General features: G+C 44.7%; 1 protein-coding gene across 5 annotated transcripts in view; it reads left to right on the forward strand.

Annotated features, from left to right (window-relative positions):
* IP6K2 (inositol hexakisphosphate kinase 2) overlaps nucleotides 1–16407 on the forward strand; it is a 30187-nt gene that overhangs the window by 10938 nt on the left and 2842 nt on the right. For all 5 annotated transcript variants that reach the window (XM_082638670.1, XM_082638671.1, XM_082638673.1 and 2 more), the window contains 3 exons: nucleotides 10458–10785; nucleotides 12704–12926; nucleotides 13965–14140. In XM_082638670.1, the coding sequence (XP_082494796.1) occupies nucleotides 10584–10785; nucleotides 12704–12926; nucleotides 13965–14140 (601 nt within the window). In that variant the 5' untranslated portion in view covers nucleotides 10458–10583. The remainder of the gene's footprint in view (nucleotides 1–10457; nucleotides 10786–12703; nucleotides 12927–13964; nucleotides 14141–16407) is intronic.

The following is a 16407-nucleotide window of genomic DNA, read 5'->3' on the forward strand; positions in this document are numbered from 1 at the left end:
AATATAGGGACTTCCCTGTGGTCCTGTGGCTAAGACTCCATGCTCCCAATGCAGGGGGCCCAGGTTCCATCCCTGGTCAGGGAGCTAGATCCCACACACCTCAACTAAGAGTTTGCATGCTGCAACTAAAAAAGATACCACGTGCCGCAAGGAAGAACCTGTGCACAGCCATGAAGAAGATCCTATCCTGCGTGCTGCAACTAAGATCTGGCGCAGCCAAATAAATTTTTAAAAAAAACAAGAATAAAATGCTGATGAGGGGGGAAATGAACACCTGGTGTTGGACCCCAGGCATTTGTGTCAAGTTAATAGAAGGCTTCTGTGTCTTGTCTCTCTGGCCCTGCTGCATTCTTTGGTGGAGCCAGCACCTGCTATGACATGGGGGTAACCCTTGCAGCCTTCTTAGCAATGACTCTTTCATCTCAAAGTACCTGTTATTTTCCGTGATGAGGCCTAGGTGATCTGGTGCCTCAGTGCACCCATCTGTAGTGGGAGTGATCTTAGTATCTACTCCAGAAGGCTGTGGTTGGAGGGAGGGAGTTACAGAACAGACTAACAGCTTGGAAAACGGTAGCTCTTTTCTCTGACATGGTTGTATCCCATTGTCACTGAAGATTGAGTTGGTCACTTCCTCCTCTGACCTTTCAGCACCTTGCACACATTTTAGGGACAGGATGTGTTGGAGTTATTATCCTCCCTTGTTTACATGGGGTCGGTCTCCTAGGGTCTCCATCATGGAGTGGAACGCTGAGCATGCAGTGTGGGTTGCATCAGGGTTTTTTGGCGGATGAGTTTAAAACCTTCAAGAGCTGAGCAGCCATCTGGGTTTCTTATTTCAGTCGTAGTGAATTATTTTTCCCCCTAATATTTTCACTCCCAATTATAAAGGTAATAAACACATGCTCTGAGTTCGAGAAAATTTCAAGAAGTTTGGAACATTCAGAAAACTGAAGAGATGGGAATAACAATCTTACCACTTAGTACTGGGCAGATCCAGCTTTTGTGGTGGCTAAAGTTTATATAGTGTAACAAATATATATAATTGATTTATATAAATATATAATTATAAGTACCATCTTTAAACAAACGAATTTACAATTATGAAAACAATAAGGTAAGAAAGTGAACTTATCTACAAAACAGAAATAGAGTTACAGATGTAGAAAACAAACTTATGGTTACCAGGGGTAAGGGGAGGGGAGTGATAAACTGGGAGATTGGGATTGACATATATATACTTCTATATATAAAATAGATAACTAATAAAGACCTACCGTATAACACAGGGAGCTCTACTCAATACTCTGTAATAGTCTATATGGGAAAAGAATCTAAAAAAAGAGTGGATATGTGTATATGTATAACTGATTCACTTTGCTGTACACCTGAAACTAACATAACATTGTAAATCAACTATACTCCAATAAAAATTTTAAAAAAACCCCAATAATGTAAGAAAGTAAATGTTTGGATTGAAAAAAGAAAACACAAGAAGTTACACATTTCAAAAATCAATAGTACAATATTTTTTCCCTACATTTCTGAGCAGCATATTGACTGCCTCATTCTATGACAGCAGTGTCATAATTTTTCTATAAAAAGGTCACATAGGGACTTCCCTGGCGGTCCAGTGGTTAGGACTCTGCACTTCTGTTGCAAGGGGCACAGGTTGGATCCCTGGTCAGGGAACTAATAACCCGCGTGCCGCACATCGCAGCCAAAATATTTAAAAATAAAATAAATAATCAAATAAAAAGGTCACATAGTCACTACTCTAGGGTGGTTAATTGTCATCTGCTTTCCATAAGTTTATTTCATTTGTTAGCTGTCATTTAAATTTATTGTAGGATAACACTTGTTACAATTTTTTTAATTTATTTTTTAAAAAATATTTATGTATTTATTTATTTATTTCTCTGTATCAGGTCTTAGTTGCGGCATGCGGGATCTTAGTTACCCAACCAGGGATTGAACCCCTATACCCTGCATTGGAAGGCAGATTCTTTTTTTTTTTTTTTTTTAATTAATTAATTTGGCTGCGTTGGGTCTTCATTGCTGCGTGGGCTTTCTCGTTTTGGCGAGCAGGGGCTACTCTTCATTGTGGTGCGTGGGCTTCTCCTTCTCTTGTTGTGGAGCACAGGCTCTAGGCACACGGGCTCAGTAGTTGTGGCTCCCGGGCTCTAGAGCGCAGGCTCAGTAGTTGTGGCGCACGGGTTTCGTTGCTCTGCGGCATGTGGGATCTTCCCGGACCAGGGCTCAAACTGATGCCCCCTGCACTAGCAGGCGGATTCTTAACCACTGCGCCACCAGGGAAGTCTTGGAAGGCGGATTCTTAATCACTGGACCACCAGGGAAGTCCCATCTGCTTTCTATTATTGACAACTTAGAACAGTTTCTTTCAGCCTCACAATTCATCATATGTCATGTAAATTTTTAGGGTTGTCATCAAATTTGGGAAACGTGTGTCAAATTTTTTTCATATATCAGCTGTGAGACTTCAAGACATTCAACATTTTTTTATACAGTGAGTCCAGGGCCTTGGGAGGGGGTGGGCAGCCATGACCCCTGTGAGTAGCTGGTATTTTTGTTTTTACGGTTTTTCGGTGCATAGTAAAATGAACATAACATAAAATTTACCATTTTAACCACTTCTAAGTGTACAATTTAGTGGCAAAGCTGGAACTTTTTGCCAGTCTTTTCCTCTGTAAGTCTTATGACATAGTTCAGCTAATATCATAGATTATACAATTTTGTATCTTCCTTTTTTTTTGGCTGCCCCACATGGCTTGCGGGATCTTAGTTCCCTGACCAGGGATCCAACCTGGGCCCCAGCAGTTAAAGCATGGAGTCCTAACCACTGGACCACTAGGGAATTCCCTGTATCTTGCTTCTTTTAATTGAAGAGCATATCAGATTGTTTTTAAAATATAAAAGTGATAAACAATGTTTTATAGTATCCTAATAGTCCATCATACACTTCCGTATTGCTGGATGTGGAGGTGAGTGCATTCATGTTGGGGTATAAGAGATGTCCTGCCAGGACCTGATTTTTATGGAGCAGTGGTGGGAGTTTTCCTGGGGTTGGTGGTAGTTTGATGCCATATACCCATGACCCAAATGGGTCAGTCTGGTCAGCCACCTTCCTTGGTGCCTCCCACAAGGCAAACATTAACAGCTTTCTTCTTCCTTCCTGGCTTTATTTTGCTAAATCTCCTTTTGGTTTATTCATTTTGTCACCAGGGATTGTGCCTTATCTGCTGCCCAGCTTTTCTAGAAGTTCAGGTCATGGAGGGGATAATTTTTCTCCTGCACTGTCTTGCAGAGACACCCTGTTTGAAGCTGGATGGCAGACGCACCAGCATTGCTGAAAAGGCCTTCAGCAAATACTCAGCACCAACCCCATGGCCTTTCTTTGCTTTGCCTGCAAAAGATGGGGATAATTATCTTTCAGTGATAACTTAGCAACCTGAAAGCCTTGGGTCTTTGGGATGTCAACTCAATACTAACACAGAACTTCTGAATGCTAACTAGTATATTTGTTTTAAACTATGATAGGATTTTAATCTTCTCGTATCTACATTTTAAAAGTTTATTCTTCAGTGGCCATTCTTCTGCCTGATTTTCTACAAGAGAGAATTTTCCAAGAGGTTGGTTGTCATTAGATTAAGAGTTTAGGCTTTGTTTACATGAAATGTTTCCACACCAGTAGGACCCAGATGAGTATTCAGGTGCAGGGTCCTTCATTTATACTCCCCAGTTAGTGCAGACTTAATAAGGTGGGAGATTATAAATGCAAAATTAATATCCAGCCGATGCTCAGAATGCATTTTGTAAAGTGTGTGGTGTGCTGCTTTTTAACAGTTGTACTCCCTGTGCGGTTGGTGTGGGTTTGGATAATTGCAGTGGGTGCCTTTTGAGTTCTCTGTTGATCTGTGTGCAACAGGTATTCATGACACAGTAGTGATTTGAGGCACATCCTGTGGAGTACTTACTCAGTGCTGGTGCTCTTCTGGGCTCTGGAGATTCAGCAGTAAACAGAGCAGTCAAAAATGTCTGACCTTATGGACTTTATTTTCTGGTGGGGCAGGGTGGAGGAGATAGAAAATAAACAGGACAAATAAAACATATAGTATGTTAGGTGGTGATAAGTGCTGAGGAGAAAATCACGGTTGTGTAAGGAATGTGGATGGGGAGATATGGCACTTTTAGATGGGGTGGCTAAGGAAGACTTCATTAAAGAAGTGATATTTGCATACAGAGCTGAAGGAGGTACGAGAGTGAGCAAGGGAGATATCTGGGGAAAAGTGCACCAAGCAAAGGGAATGGCAAGGACAGAGACTCTGAGGTAGGTATGTATCAAGCTTGTTTGAGAAATAACAAGAAAGCCAGTATAATTGGAGCGGATTTGCTGTTGATTTTTCTTTTGTCATGGGTGTTTTACTGAAAGGCTTATTGGACCATTATGCTTCTGTTCTGCTCGTTTGTGTGAAAGTATGCTTTTGCTTTGGCTTTACAAGAATTAAAAAAGATAACTGGAACTTCCCTGGTGGAGCAGTGGTTAAGAATCTGCCTGCCAATGCAGGGGACATGGGTTCGAGCCCTGGTCTGGGCAGGTCCCACATGCCGTGGAGCAAATAAACCCTCAAGCCACAACTATTGAGCCCTCATGCCACAACTACTGAAGCCTGCGTGCCTAGAGCCCGTGCTCTGCAACAATAGAAGCCACCGCAATGAGAAGCCCGCACACCACAATGCAGAGTAGCCCCCGCTCGCCGTAACTAGAGAAAGCCCGCCTGCGGGAATGAAGACCCAACACAGCCAAAAATAAATAAATAAAATAAATTTATTTTAAAAAAACTATTTAACAGCTAATATGATCTTTTAATTACAGTCTTTTCTGATTATTAAAATAATTTGTACTTATGAAACTTTTGTAAATTAAAAAAGAAAAAATTCAAGGTGTTTATTGAAATATAATTTATATACAATAAGATTCATTGATTTTATTTATTTATTTGTTTTTTTTTTTTTGGCTGTGTTGCGTCATCATTGCTGTGCGCGGACTTTCTCTAGTTGTGAGCGGGGGTTACTCTTCTTTGCGGTGCACGGGCTTATTTTCGTGGCTTCTCTTGTTGCGGAGCATGGGCTCCAGGTGTGCGGGTTTCAGTAGTTGTGGCACGTGGGCCAGTAGTTGTGGCTTGCGGGCTCTAGAGCATAGGTTCACTAGTTGTGGCACATGGGCTTAGTTGCTCTGCGACATGTGGGATCTTCCCAGGCCAGGGCTCTAACCTGTGTCCCTTGCATTGGCAGGTGGCTTCCTAACCACTGTGCTACCAGGGAAGCCCCAAGATTCATTGATTTTAAGTCTATAATTTGATGAGTTTTGACAAATTTATGCAGCCATGTAATCACTGTTCCAGTCACAGCATAGAACATTTTCATTACCCCTAAAAGTTCTCTTGGACCTCTTTGCTGTCAGTCCTATTCCCCTACCTCTGCCCCCTGGCAACTGCTTATCTACTTTCTGCTATTACAGTTTTGCTATAAATGGAATCACACAGTACATAGTCTTTTGTGGTTGGCTTTTTTCAGTTAACATAATGCTTTTGTGATTAATCTTTGTTGTTGCTATATCAATACATTCCTTTTATTGCTGAATAATATTCCATTATATGGATACACCACAGTTTGTTTATTCATTCACCCATTTGATGGACATTTGGGTTGTTGCCACCTTTTGGCTATGGTGAATAGTGCTGCTGTGAACATTCGTGTACAAGTCTTTATGTGGACATTTGTTTTCATTTCTTTTAGGTAAATACCTGTGAGTAGGATTACTGGGTCATATAATAAGTATATGTCTAACTTAATAAGAAACTGCCAAACTGTTTTCCAAGGTGGCTGTACTTCTTTTATTCCTACCAGCAACGTTTGAGAATTCCAGTGACTGACCCTGGTGGTATAGTCATGGGTTGTGTATGGATGTGTGCAGATGTGGGCAGTGGCTCTGGGCTCATGGAGAGGAGGTGCAGATGGTGAAGGTTATTCTTCTACCATTGGGCTAGTGTGCTTCACACCATCTCCTGTGACTGCCCAACCCTGAGGCTTTTCTTGAGGCAGAGTAAGTGGCCCCAGCAGATCCCATTTGTCGCCTCATTAACCACATTCTAGATGTGTGAGCTAAGGGCCCAGGGGTTTTCATGAGTCATAGTTGTTTTATTTGCAATATTTTATAAGTTAAGACTATTAAGGCATTGTTTCCAGCAGATCCTTAAACTAATTTGATAGATTTAGGGGGATGGGCTGTGGGGGAAATCTATGTCTTGTCCTAGGATGAATCATGTTCTGTATTTCTTACCTATCGATAGTTTCATGGACAAATGTGAGGCAATGTGGAAAGCTAAAATAGATGCTTAATCTGAAGCCAGTGTTTTATGGTTATTCCCTATCTCACTAGATTCAGGGTCCACACATCACATGGACTTCTCAGTAACCATTAATATTCTAGGATTCCTGGGAAACTGGGCCTTAGACCTCAGATGTTTAAAAACCTTTAAGAGATCCAACTGCTCAAACCACATGTGGAACAGAAAAAGAGTAGCAGTGAAACAGAGCAGGTGCTTTGGGCATTTTTCTTTCTCTGACCAGGCTGAAGCCACTAGAGAAGAAGCTGATCTGGGGTGTAATCCTTGGGATGTTGATCCTTCATTTTACCACAGGGATAGGGTCTGTAAGGGACCCTAGAACAAAAGCTGCATTTCTTTGTCTGAAGCCCCAAATGTAAGAAGTATGTTGTATAGAGAAGCCATAGTTATCTTCATATTGAGAGATTGAGCATAATTGAAATCAAAGAATCACAAAACAGGACAACCTTATTATGTGCAATGCAATGATTTTTACTGTTTTTTCCTATTTGATTAAAACAAACTGCTGGTTACCACTCACTAGTTTGATTATACCACCCACAGAGTAGAGATCTACCCCAGGCCTCTCCTCCCCATTTTACAGACCAGAAAACTGGAACCGAAAGGGAGCAGGGACTTGGAATCTTCCTCCAAGCAATTGAATGGCAGAACTGGGACTAGAATCTGGCTCCACCTCACTACAGGATCAATTTTCTCCCTAATTCTACCATTTAGGAGTTTAGTCTGTCATCAGGCTTGGCACAGGCGAGAAAGGGCCTTATTTTCCTTGCCTCTCTACCTAAGATGATGATTCTTCTCCGGGGAGCAATGTCCTTTGGACTGCCAGAGTTGGGTGCTGGCGGGAGGGTTGGCAAGGTTCCGTGTCAAGGTTCCAGCAGCTAATGAACACACGGGAGACCTGGGAGAAGGAGGTATAGACCCTCACTGGGCTTTTCAGCCTCCAGCCACACCCACAAACCATACTCCAGAGAGCTGCCATGAAGGACCAGTTTTTGTTTTGGATTTTTCGCTGGAGGTGGGGAATGGGTAAGAGAGATGCCTGGGGAGAGATTTTTTTTCTACTTAATTGAATACATTTAAGGAATCTTGAACAGAGTTGGAAAGGGATTGCATTGGTGTTGGCATTGCTGTAGTAACAAAAGGAGTTTTACACGTTTATGAAAGGTTTGAATTGTGTTTCTAAAGCCTGGCCCCTGGGGAGCATCTTGTGCTTTCACAGTTTAATAATTATGGTACCTGGTTCTTGCTTGGGTACTGGCAGACCGATCATGAGTCAGTAGCTTTCCCTTGGTGTTGCTCTTACTCAAGAGGTCTTTTTCACTACTGAAAAACTGGTGTGAACTGGTCTCTATAAACCTAAAGGGCTTGCGTGGCCAAGCATCTCCAGAGCTCCACCTTCCGGAGAGAGTCTGGAGAGGCTGGAAGGTACTCATCTTTCAAGCTGATTGCCTGTGTTGTGTCTTGGGACTCCTCACAGCACATGCCCTCCTGAGGGCTTCTGTAATGAGAAGGTAGTGCCAGGTGAGAAATCAGAAGCTTTGGTATTCTGCTCTTTGCATATAGGAAAGCTTATTGATTCCTAATCCTTGAGTCCAATGGGTGCCCACTGTCGGTTCTCTCTGAAAGGAAAAGATTAACACCAGCTAAACTCTTTATTTATTTATTTTTAAAATTACTTAATTTATTTTTTGGCTGCGTTGGGTCTTTGTTGCCACGTGTGGGCTTTCTCTAGTTGCTGCGAGCGGGGGCTACTCTTCGTTGTAGTGCGTGGGCTTCTCATTGTGGTGGCTTCTCTTATGGTGGAGCACAGGCTCTAGAGCACATAGGCTTCAGTAGTTGCGGTGCGTGGGCTCAGTAGATGTGGCTCGCAGGCTCAGTAGTTGTGGAGCACGGGCTTAGTTGCTCCGCGGCACGTGGGATCTTCCCGGACCAGGGCTCGAACCCCTGTCCCCTGCATTGGCAGGTAGATTCTGTACCACTGCACCACCAGTGAAGTCCCTAAACTCTTTAAAAGAGGCTGCTTTATAAACAGAAAATATAAATACATGGTGAAAGCACTGTCACAGGACAAGCTAAATGTCCCATATACTTTTTTTTTTTTTTTTTTTTTTTTTTTGCGCCGTACACGGGCCTCTCACTGTTGTGGCCTCTCCCGTTGTGGAGCACAGGCTCTGGACGCGCAGGCTCAGCGGCCATGGCTCACGGGCCCAGCCGCTCCGCGGCATATGGGATCCTCCTGGACCGGGGCACGAACCCGCGTCCCCTGAATCAGCAGGCAGACTCTCAACCACTGCGCCACCAGGGAAGCCCCCATATACTTTTAAGTGCTATACCAAGGCAGATGTGCCAGAGACCTTGGGCCCCAGAGGCAGCCGTGTGGGGGCATCCAACAGATTGAGGTTCATTTGGAAACTGTGGCTTCTTGTCCCTAGCCCTGGATGAGTTTCCTCAGCTCCTAGAATCAGCTTCATTGTTTCCAACAGGGAGAGAGGTGTCTACCTCATAGAAAGTATCCCGAGGACCATATGAAGTAAGTTCCTATAGTGAGCCTAGCATAGACTTGGGGTGCTTTACCCACCTTAGAGGACAGTGGGCAAATCTCCAGCCAACCCAGTCTCACCACCACCATCTCAGTTGGAGTCATGGGAGTTGGAGGAGTTCCCAGTAAGAAACCTGTACAGGTACTGAAATGTAGCCCAAGCCCCGTTAGTAGTGCTTAGTAGCAACTGTGTAGTCTGTAAATTACAGACAGAAAACAGAATGAGGTTGACATACCCTGAAACGGTCCACAGGCGCATAGAGGTGTGCTTTGCTAAGATCCAATGTGCTTGGGGATCTGAAGTCAGGTCTAAGTTCCTGGATCTCAGTGAATGAGACCCCTGAGTGCCCCAAGAATGCAGTTTTGATTTAAAGGTGTGCCCCAGCTTTTGGAGATCGGGATAGAACGGATAAAAATAGTTGGTGACCTAGAGCACTGTGTATCTTTTTAAAAGGAGTTAGCCAGCCTCGATCAGTTGTTTTTCGATACAGACGTTAATCATTAAAGCTAGGCCCAAGCTCCACTGCTAATAAGGTTAATGGGGCTTGTCTTTGGCCTTGAGCAGGGCAGTGTGCGCACCCTGGGGGAGTAAATCTTACTAGATGGTGCGTAAGTAGGTTTTCCCTTTAAATGCATTTTATAAAAACATAATTAATGGGGCTTCCCTGGTGGCGCAGTGGTTGAGAGTCCGCCTGCCGATGCAGGGGACACGGGTTCGGGACACGGGTTCGTGCCCCGTTCCGGAAAGATCCCACATGCCGCGGAGCTGCTAGGCCCGTGAGCCATGGCCGCTGAGCCTGCGCGTCCAGAGCCTGTGCTCCGCAACGGGAGGGGCCCGCGTACCACAAAAAAAAACAAAAACAAAAAAACATAATTAACGACCAAGAGTGAACCCTAATGTAAACTATGGTGCTGTATCAGTATAGATTCATCATCATATGTAACAAGTGTACCACTCTGATGGGGGGATATTGATAATGGAGAAGGCTATCCATGCATATGCGGGGCAGATGGGAAATTTCTGTATTTTCTCAATTTTGCCGTGAACCTAAATCTGCTCTAAAAAAATAAAGTCTATTAAAATATATTTATATAACTAACGGAGGAACTTGGATGTCAATTACTGTAAATTTAACAATTTTATTAGAAAATGGTAAGATTTAATCAGAATATTAGGTTTGAAATTGTGATTTTTACCTAAAATCACAATTTCGTCGCCGTGGCTTCGCGGTAGTGGCTTTCTAACTCCTGGTGGGGTGATTGGGGGCTGTTTAGGGGTCCCGCAACCAGTCCCTGCCAGTCGGCTTCGGCCCGCGGGGGGAGAGCTCTGGATGCTTGTTTCTGTGGGAGGAGGCGGGGCCGAAGTGGGCAGCGTGGGCGGGACCCCGCGGGAGCTCAGGCTGTTTTGTCTTTCTGCTGGAAGAGGAGGGCTAGCGCCTCTAAGGCGGTTCCTGGCCTTTTCCAACTCCGTTGTCACTCTTTGCTTCCGGCAGAGCGTCCTGGCTCACACAACCGAGGAGCTGAGGCCCGACAGACGGACGCACGGACAGACGACAGAGGACGCGCTGGCCGCTGCACCCCGCTGCCTCCCCCTTCTCCCTGCTGCCTGCACCTGGAGGATGAGCCCAGCCTTCAGGGCTATGGACGTGGAGCCCCGCGCCAAGGGCATCCTGCTGGAGCCCTTTGTCCACCAGGTCGGGGGGCACTCGTGCGTGCTCCGCTTCAACGAGACGACCCTGTGCAAGCCTCTGGTCCCAAGGGAGCACCAGTTCTACGAGACCCTCCCTGCGGAGATGCGCAAATTCACTCCCCAGTACAAAGGTGAGCCCCCAGCTGCTGTAGGGGTCGCCAGCGCCTGGCAAGGACATGCAAGGCGTCGCGGCCAAGGAAAGCCCAGGCAGCCATCCCCGGAGCCCTCACCCCTCCCACTCACTCTGTGTTTTCCCTCCTCCTTCTCCTCTTGGCCCTCCGCCCAGCACCTCACACCCTCAGTTTTCAAGTCCCGGTAAGATTGCTCAATTCTGTTTTGTTTTGTGGGTTTGTTTTGAGTTTATTTTTGGTGGAAGTGTAGTTGTGTTTTATGTTCAGGTGTCTTTTTATCTCGGTAACCCATAGTCCCCCATGAGGAGACATCCGGGGAAGACTTTGGGAGGATTTTACCCAGAATACTTGCCGCCTGCTTTTTGTCCTCCAGGAAACCAGAAGCCCTGTTGATTAGGTAGGCTGGGAGCAGAGTTGAGTCAGATGGAATGCAGGAGTGGGAGGCTTGTGCTGATTAGCTGAAGCCCTTTGCTGTTACGGAATGTCCCCGAAATGGCTGTATTATGGCAACCCTTTGATTCACATGTGGTGACTCTTTCTTCCTTTTTATAATGCATTTTGGTGGGGGTGGGGGGGAATCAGCAGCCGACAGCATGGTGTGGTCTTTCCTGGGGAGGGCGGAGATCCTTTGTAAATCAGGAAGAATCCATTAAGGAAATTAATTTTAAAGTTGCATTGCCTGGTTATCCAAAAGACTCTTGAACGACTTGGGTTCTTCTGGAACTGTTGAAACATACTCTTTGAAGACAGAATGTACTGGGCATCTCTCTTTGTACTCTGAATATGCATGTGTGTTGTGGTCGGGGTGGGGGAGTTGGGGGCCCTCACTTGGTCCTTCTCTGTTGTTTTTTCCAGGACAAAGCCAAAGGCCCCTTGTTAGCTGGCTGCCCCTGCCCCCATTTTTTCCCTGGTTCTTTTCCCATGGCCACAGGAAAATGTGGTCCCCTGAATTCCCCACCCCGGCTCCTCTGCGCCCAGAGCCAGGTACCACCTCAGAAGTGTCGTCTCTCTGAGCACGCATTCCCCTGCAGCAAGGACTGAGCAAATTGAGTGATCCCAGGCCACAGAGGCCTGGGAGGAAAGGTGTTCAGCCAGTCGGCTGTAAGGCACTCGCTGTAAGGCACTCGTCGGCACCTGCTGAAACACTCCCACCTGACAGCCCCCTCCTCAAAGACTGTCTAATTACACATGGCAGGTTCTAGAGACTCGGGGAGAGCTGCTTTCAAGGCCACTACGCGTCTGTGCTCCCAGCCCAACCCTATTTGCCTTGTGTTCATTTTGTTCTTTTGTGACATGAGACTGCAAAGACCAATAAAGCAATATATTCAAGAAGGGCAAAAGGCTTGGGGTGCCCAGTGGGGGGGCGCTGCAAGAAGCCTTTGCTAGGGTGTCTTTTGTGCTGTGTGGTTTGTTTCGTTTGCTCCTTTATTTTGTTTTGCTTGCCCAGTCTTCCCTTACCGTTGGATGCTTCTTACCCCTCAGGCAAATCTCTGTTCAGGCTCTGCTTTAAAGCAAGCCTCAAGGCTGTTGGAGTTTCTGTTTAGGGCCTTAAAAATTCCCACAAGATATAAAGAGCAAATGTTTTTACGTCTCTCTTAGGATTAGAAGAATTACATAAAAATTAATAAACATTTTCAATGATGGAAAAATGTGTCTTGTAATTCTTTGGCTCTTGCCTTGTTGAGTGCATCAGAGAGGAAGACTCTCGGCCATGTTTGCTCCTTAATTGCTTGTCTTGTATGGTGTCATCTTTTCTAGATGTTTTGATATTTGTTAGGTTTGCAGATGAGTTTGGGGCCTCTGGCAACATAGAGACTAAGGAACAGGGTAAGAAAACAATAAATGTTACAATCATGTTATTTGTAATACATCTTCCTTTGGAATTAAAAGTCCTCTCTGTTCCTCACCCTTCTTCCAGGTGTGGTATCTGTGCGCTTTGAAGAAGATGAAGACAGGAACTTGTGTTTAATAGCATATCCATTAAAAGGGGACCACGGAACTATGGACAGTGTAGATAACTCAGACTGTGAACCAAAAAGTAAGCTGCTAAGGTGGACGAACAAAAAACATCACGTCCTAGAAACAGAAAAGATCCCTAAGGACTGGGTGCGTCAGCACCGGAAGGAGGAGAAGATGAAGAGGTGGGTATAGACTGAGAGGAGACTGAACTTCGTGGGAGAGGAGGGATCTCAGTTACAGCCCAGTCCCCTAGGGCTAAGGACTCACACTATGGACTTATTAGTAGGTACCTCGTCACTCAGTGGTCAGTTCCCACATGGTGTGCCCAGCTTTAATTGACTCTGAGTTATATCATGCCATTTCGGGTAAAACAACTGTAGTGGCAGCTGTAAAAAAAAGTTTCAGTCACTCACTCCTCCTGCATCTGCCCTGTGCCAGGCCCTATGTGGCATCCTGGGGATGTAGCAGTGACCCAGACAGAAGCCATCCCATCACCTCAGGTTGTTCACTGATAGTGGGAGACAGAATGGTCAGTTGGGCATCCCCAAATCTTGGGGATCCCCATAGGCAGAACGCTCCAAGTGCCACACCTTGGCAGAGCTTGTGAAAAGATAAATTATATATATGTTAAAAACGTAGCTAAGTAGGTTGACTTATTCTCATGGAATTTCAGTCTCCAGCATTCTGAGTCAGGGAACCTGGATGTACCAGAAGCCAGGGGGTGTACTGCCTAGAAGAAGAGGGCAGTGAAGGCTGCCTTGCAGGGTGCGGGCTGGAAGCAGAGGTTGTTTTGTCATCGAAGGTTTTCCTTACTGTAGAAAGACAACTGTAGAAACACAGCGAGCTGACACCCCCCCACACCTTTTTTTTTTAAATCAGCTGTCTTGGGACTTCTCTGGAGGTTCAATGGTTAAGACTCTGCACTCCCAATGCACAGGGCACGGGTTTGATCCCTGTTTGGGGAACTAAGATTCTGCATGCTACGCAGCCTAAAACATAAAAAAAAGAAAATAAATAAATAAAGATTAAAATTTCTAAATCAATCAATCAACTGTCGAGGTATAACATACTATGGTAAATGAAGTGTTTAATGTGTACACTAAAACAACCACCACATCAAGGTATGAAACTTCCTATCACTCCAGAAAGTTCCTTCATGCCTTTTTGCCCCTGAGTTTTGATAAGACATTATGATTTATTGGCTTCTTGTCTCTTTATAGCCATAAGTTAGAAGAAGAATTTGAGTGGCTGAAGAAATCTGAAGTATTGTACTACAGTGTAGAGAAAAAGGGGAATGTCAGTTCCCAGCTTAAACACTACAACCCTTGGAGCATGAAGTGTCACCAGCAACAGTTACAGAGAATGAAGGAGAATGCAAAACATCGGAACCAGTACAGTATCCTTTGTTCATAGGGCATCTCTGCCTTGGGGGGAAGGGAGGGCAAGTGAGAGGAGACCCTATGAGCTTGGAGAGAGAGATTGGATTTTTTTTTAGTCATGGTTGTGCTAGGACACTCTACGTGGTAACTGTGGGCAGATATTACTTCCCTCGGGGCCGAAGGCTGGTCTGGGAGTGCAGGTGCTGGGGAGGGAGTCTGATGGGTTCCTGGGGGTCAGGGGCACCTCATGGAGGGACCAACCTGCACCCGGGGGGCTTTAGCCTGGAGTGCAAGGACCTGGTTCGTGTTTTCAGACTTCTACAGAAGTCCCCAAATAGTGCTTAACTGCCAGAGTCTGCGGTGGGGTAGGACTGACCTTTCAGTCTGGTTCACCAGGTTAGCACATGAAGAAAACACAGGGTCCTTTCTTCTTTTTGGAGTCAGGGAACTTGGATGTACCAGACATAATAATGCATTGAACCTCGAAGTACCAGTCACCGAGGTTCAGCAGTTGGTTAACCCAGTCATGTCAGTCTGCTGTCATGACTGTCTCTATACACCCAGCAGCCCCCAGCTGAACACACTCTGAAGCAAGTGTCAGATATTTCATTTCATCTGTATACACCTCAGCATGTATCTCTGAAAGATAAAGGTATTTTAAAACATTAATACCATTATTACTCCTTGAAAAGTGGACACTAATTCCTTACTATCAAGTATCTAATTTGTGACCCTATTTTCCTAATTGTCTCATAAATATTTTTGTTGATGATTTGCTTGAATGGGGATCCAAATGAGGTTCACACATAGCATTTGGTTGAAATGTTTAAGTCTTTTAAAGTACCCTTTCTGGTTTTTCTTCTTGGAAATTTCTTGTCAAAGAAACTGGGTCTTCTAGAGTTTCCCACCATCTGGATTTTACTGATTACATCCTGTGGTGTCTTTTACACGTTACTCTTTCCCCTCTGTTTCCATTGAGTTGATAATTTTATCTACAAGCTTGATCAGATTCAGGTTCAGTTTTGGGGGGGTGGGGGCAAGAATCCCTCAGATGGTATTGTAGCTGTCCATCGGGAAGCACAGTGTTTTGTTGCCTTTCTCTTTTGTATTGCCGTTGCCTTAGAGCCATTTTTTCATTAGGTGATTTTCTAATTTTGTCATTCCTTTTTCATTCATTAGCTGGAATCCTTCTGTAAAGAGAAACTCTTCCTCATCAACTATATGCTTATCCTGAGGTATAGTTCATATAGGAAAGGCAGGTTAAGAGTTTATTTTCCTTTGTTTACTAGATTTAGAATAATGAGATGGTTTCTTAACACCCTCCAAAGGTGACCAGTGAGGTTTTCAGCATTGTTATGAACCCATGAATTTAAACATATTTGACGTGTTTTAGTCCATTGCAGTTATCTTTACTGATGCTCAAATTGTCCCATGCTTGGCGAGTGGGAGCCTTTCAAAATAGGCTCCTGAGTCATTTTGACACAATCACAGTAGTCTCTGATGGCTGTCTTTCTTTCTCGTGTGAAGAACTGGTACAGGCTCATGTATATTTCATACTCCAGATGTGAATTCAGTCATTCTTCTATGCCAGGGGTTGCAAACTTTTTCAGTGAACGGCCAGTGAATATTTTAGGCTTTGCAGACCATACACTGACTGCATCACAACTCTACCCTGAAAGCAGCCATAGATGATAATGTAAATGAATGAATGTGGCTGTATTCCAATAAAACTCTATTTATGGTCACTGAGATTTGAATTTCATTCAATTTTCATGTGTCATAAAGTATTACATACAGTTTTTTTCTTATTTTTACTATGATTTTTTTAACATCTTTATTGGAGTATAATTGCTTTACAATGGTATTAGTTTCTGCTTTATAACAAAGTGAATCAGCTATACATATATCCCCGTATCTCCTCTCTCTTGTGTCTCCCTCCCACTCTCCCTGTCCCACCCCATACAGTTTTTGACCTCTTAGAAATATAAGAATATGGCTTCCCTGGTGGTGCAGTGGTTAAGAATCCGCCTGCCAATGGAGGGGACACGGGTTCTAGCCCTGGTCCAGGAAGGTCCCACATGCCACGGAGCAACTAAGTCCGTACGCTACAACTACTGAGCCTGCGCTCTAGAGCCCACAAGCCGCAACTGCTGAGCCTGCGTGCTGCAACTACCAAAGCCCACGCACCTAGAGCCTGTGCTCCACAACAAGAGAAGCCACTGCAGTGAGAAGCTGGTGTACCACAACGAAAAGTAGCCCCCACTAGCCACAACTAGAGAAAGCC

Source organism: Mesoplodon mirus (genome assembly GCF_964341445.2).
Source record: "Mesoplodon mirus genome assembly, chromosome: 12".
Lineage (NCBI taxonomy): Eukaryota > Metazoa > Chordata > Mammalia > Artiodactyla > Ziphiidae > Mesoplodon > Mesoplodon mirus.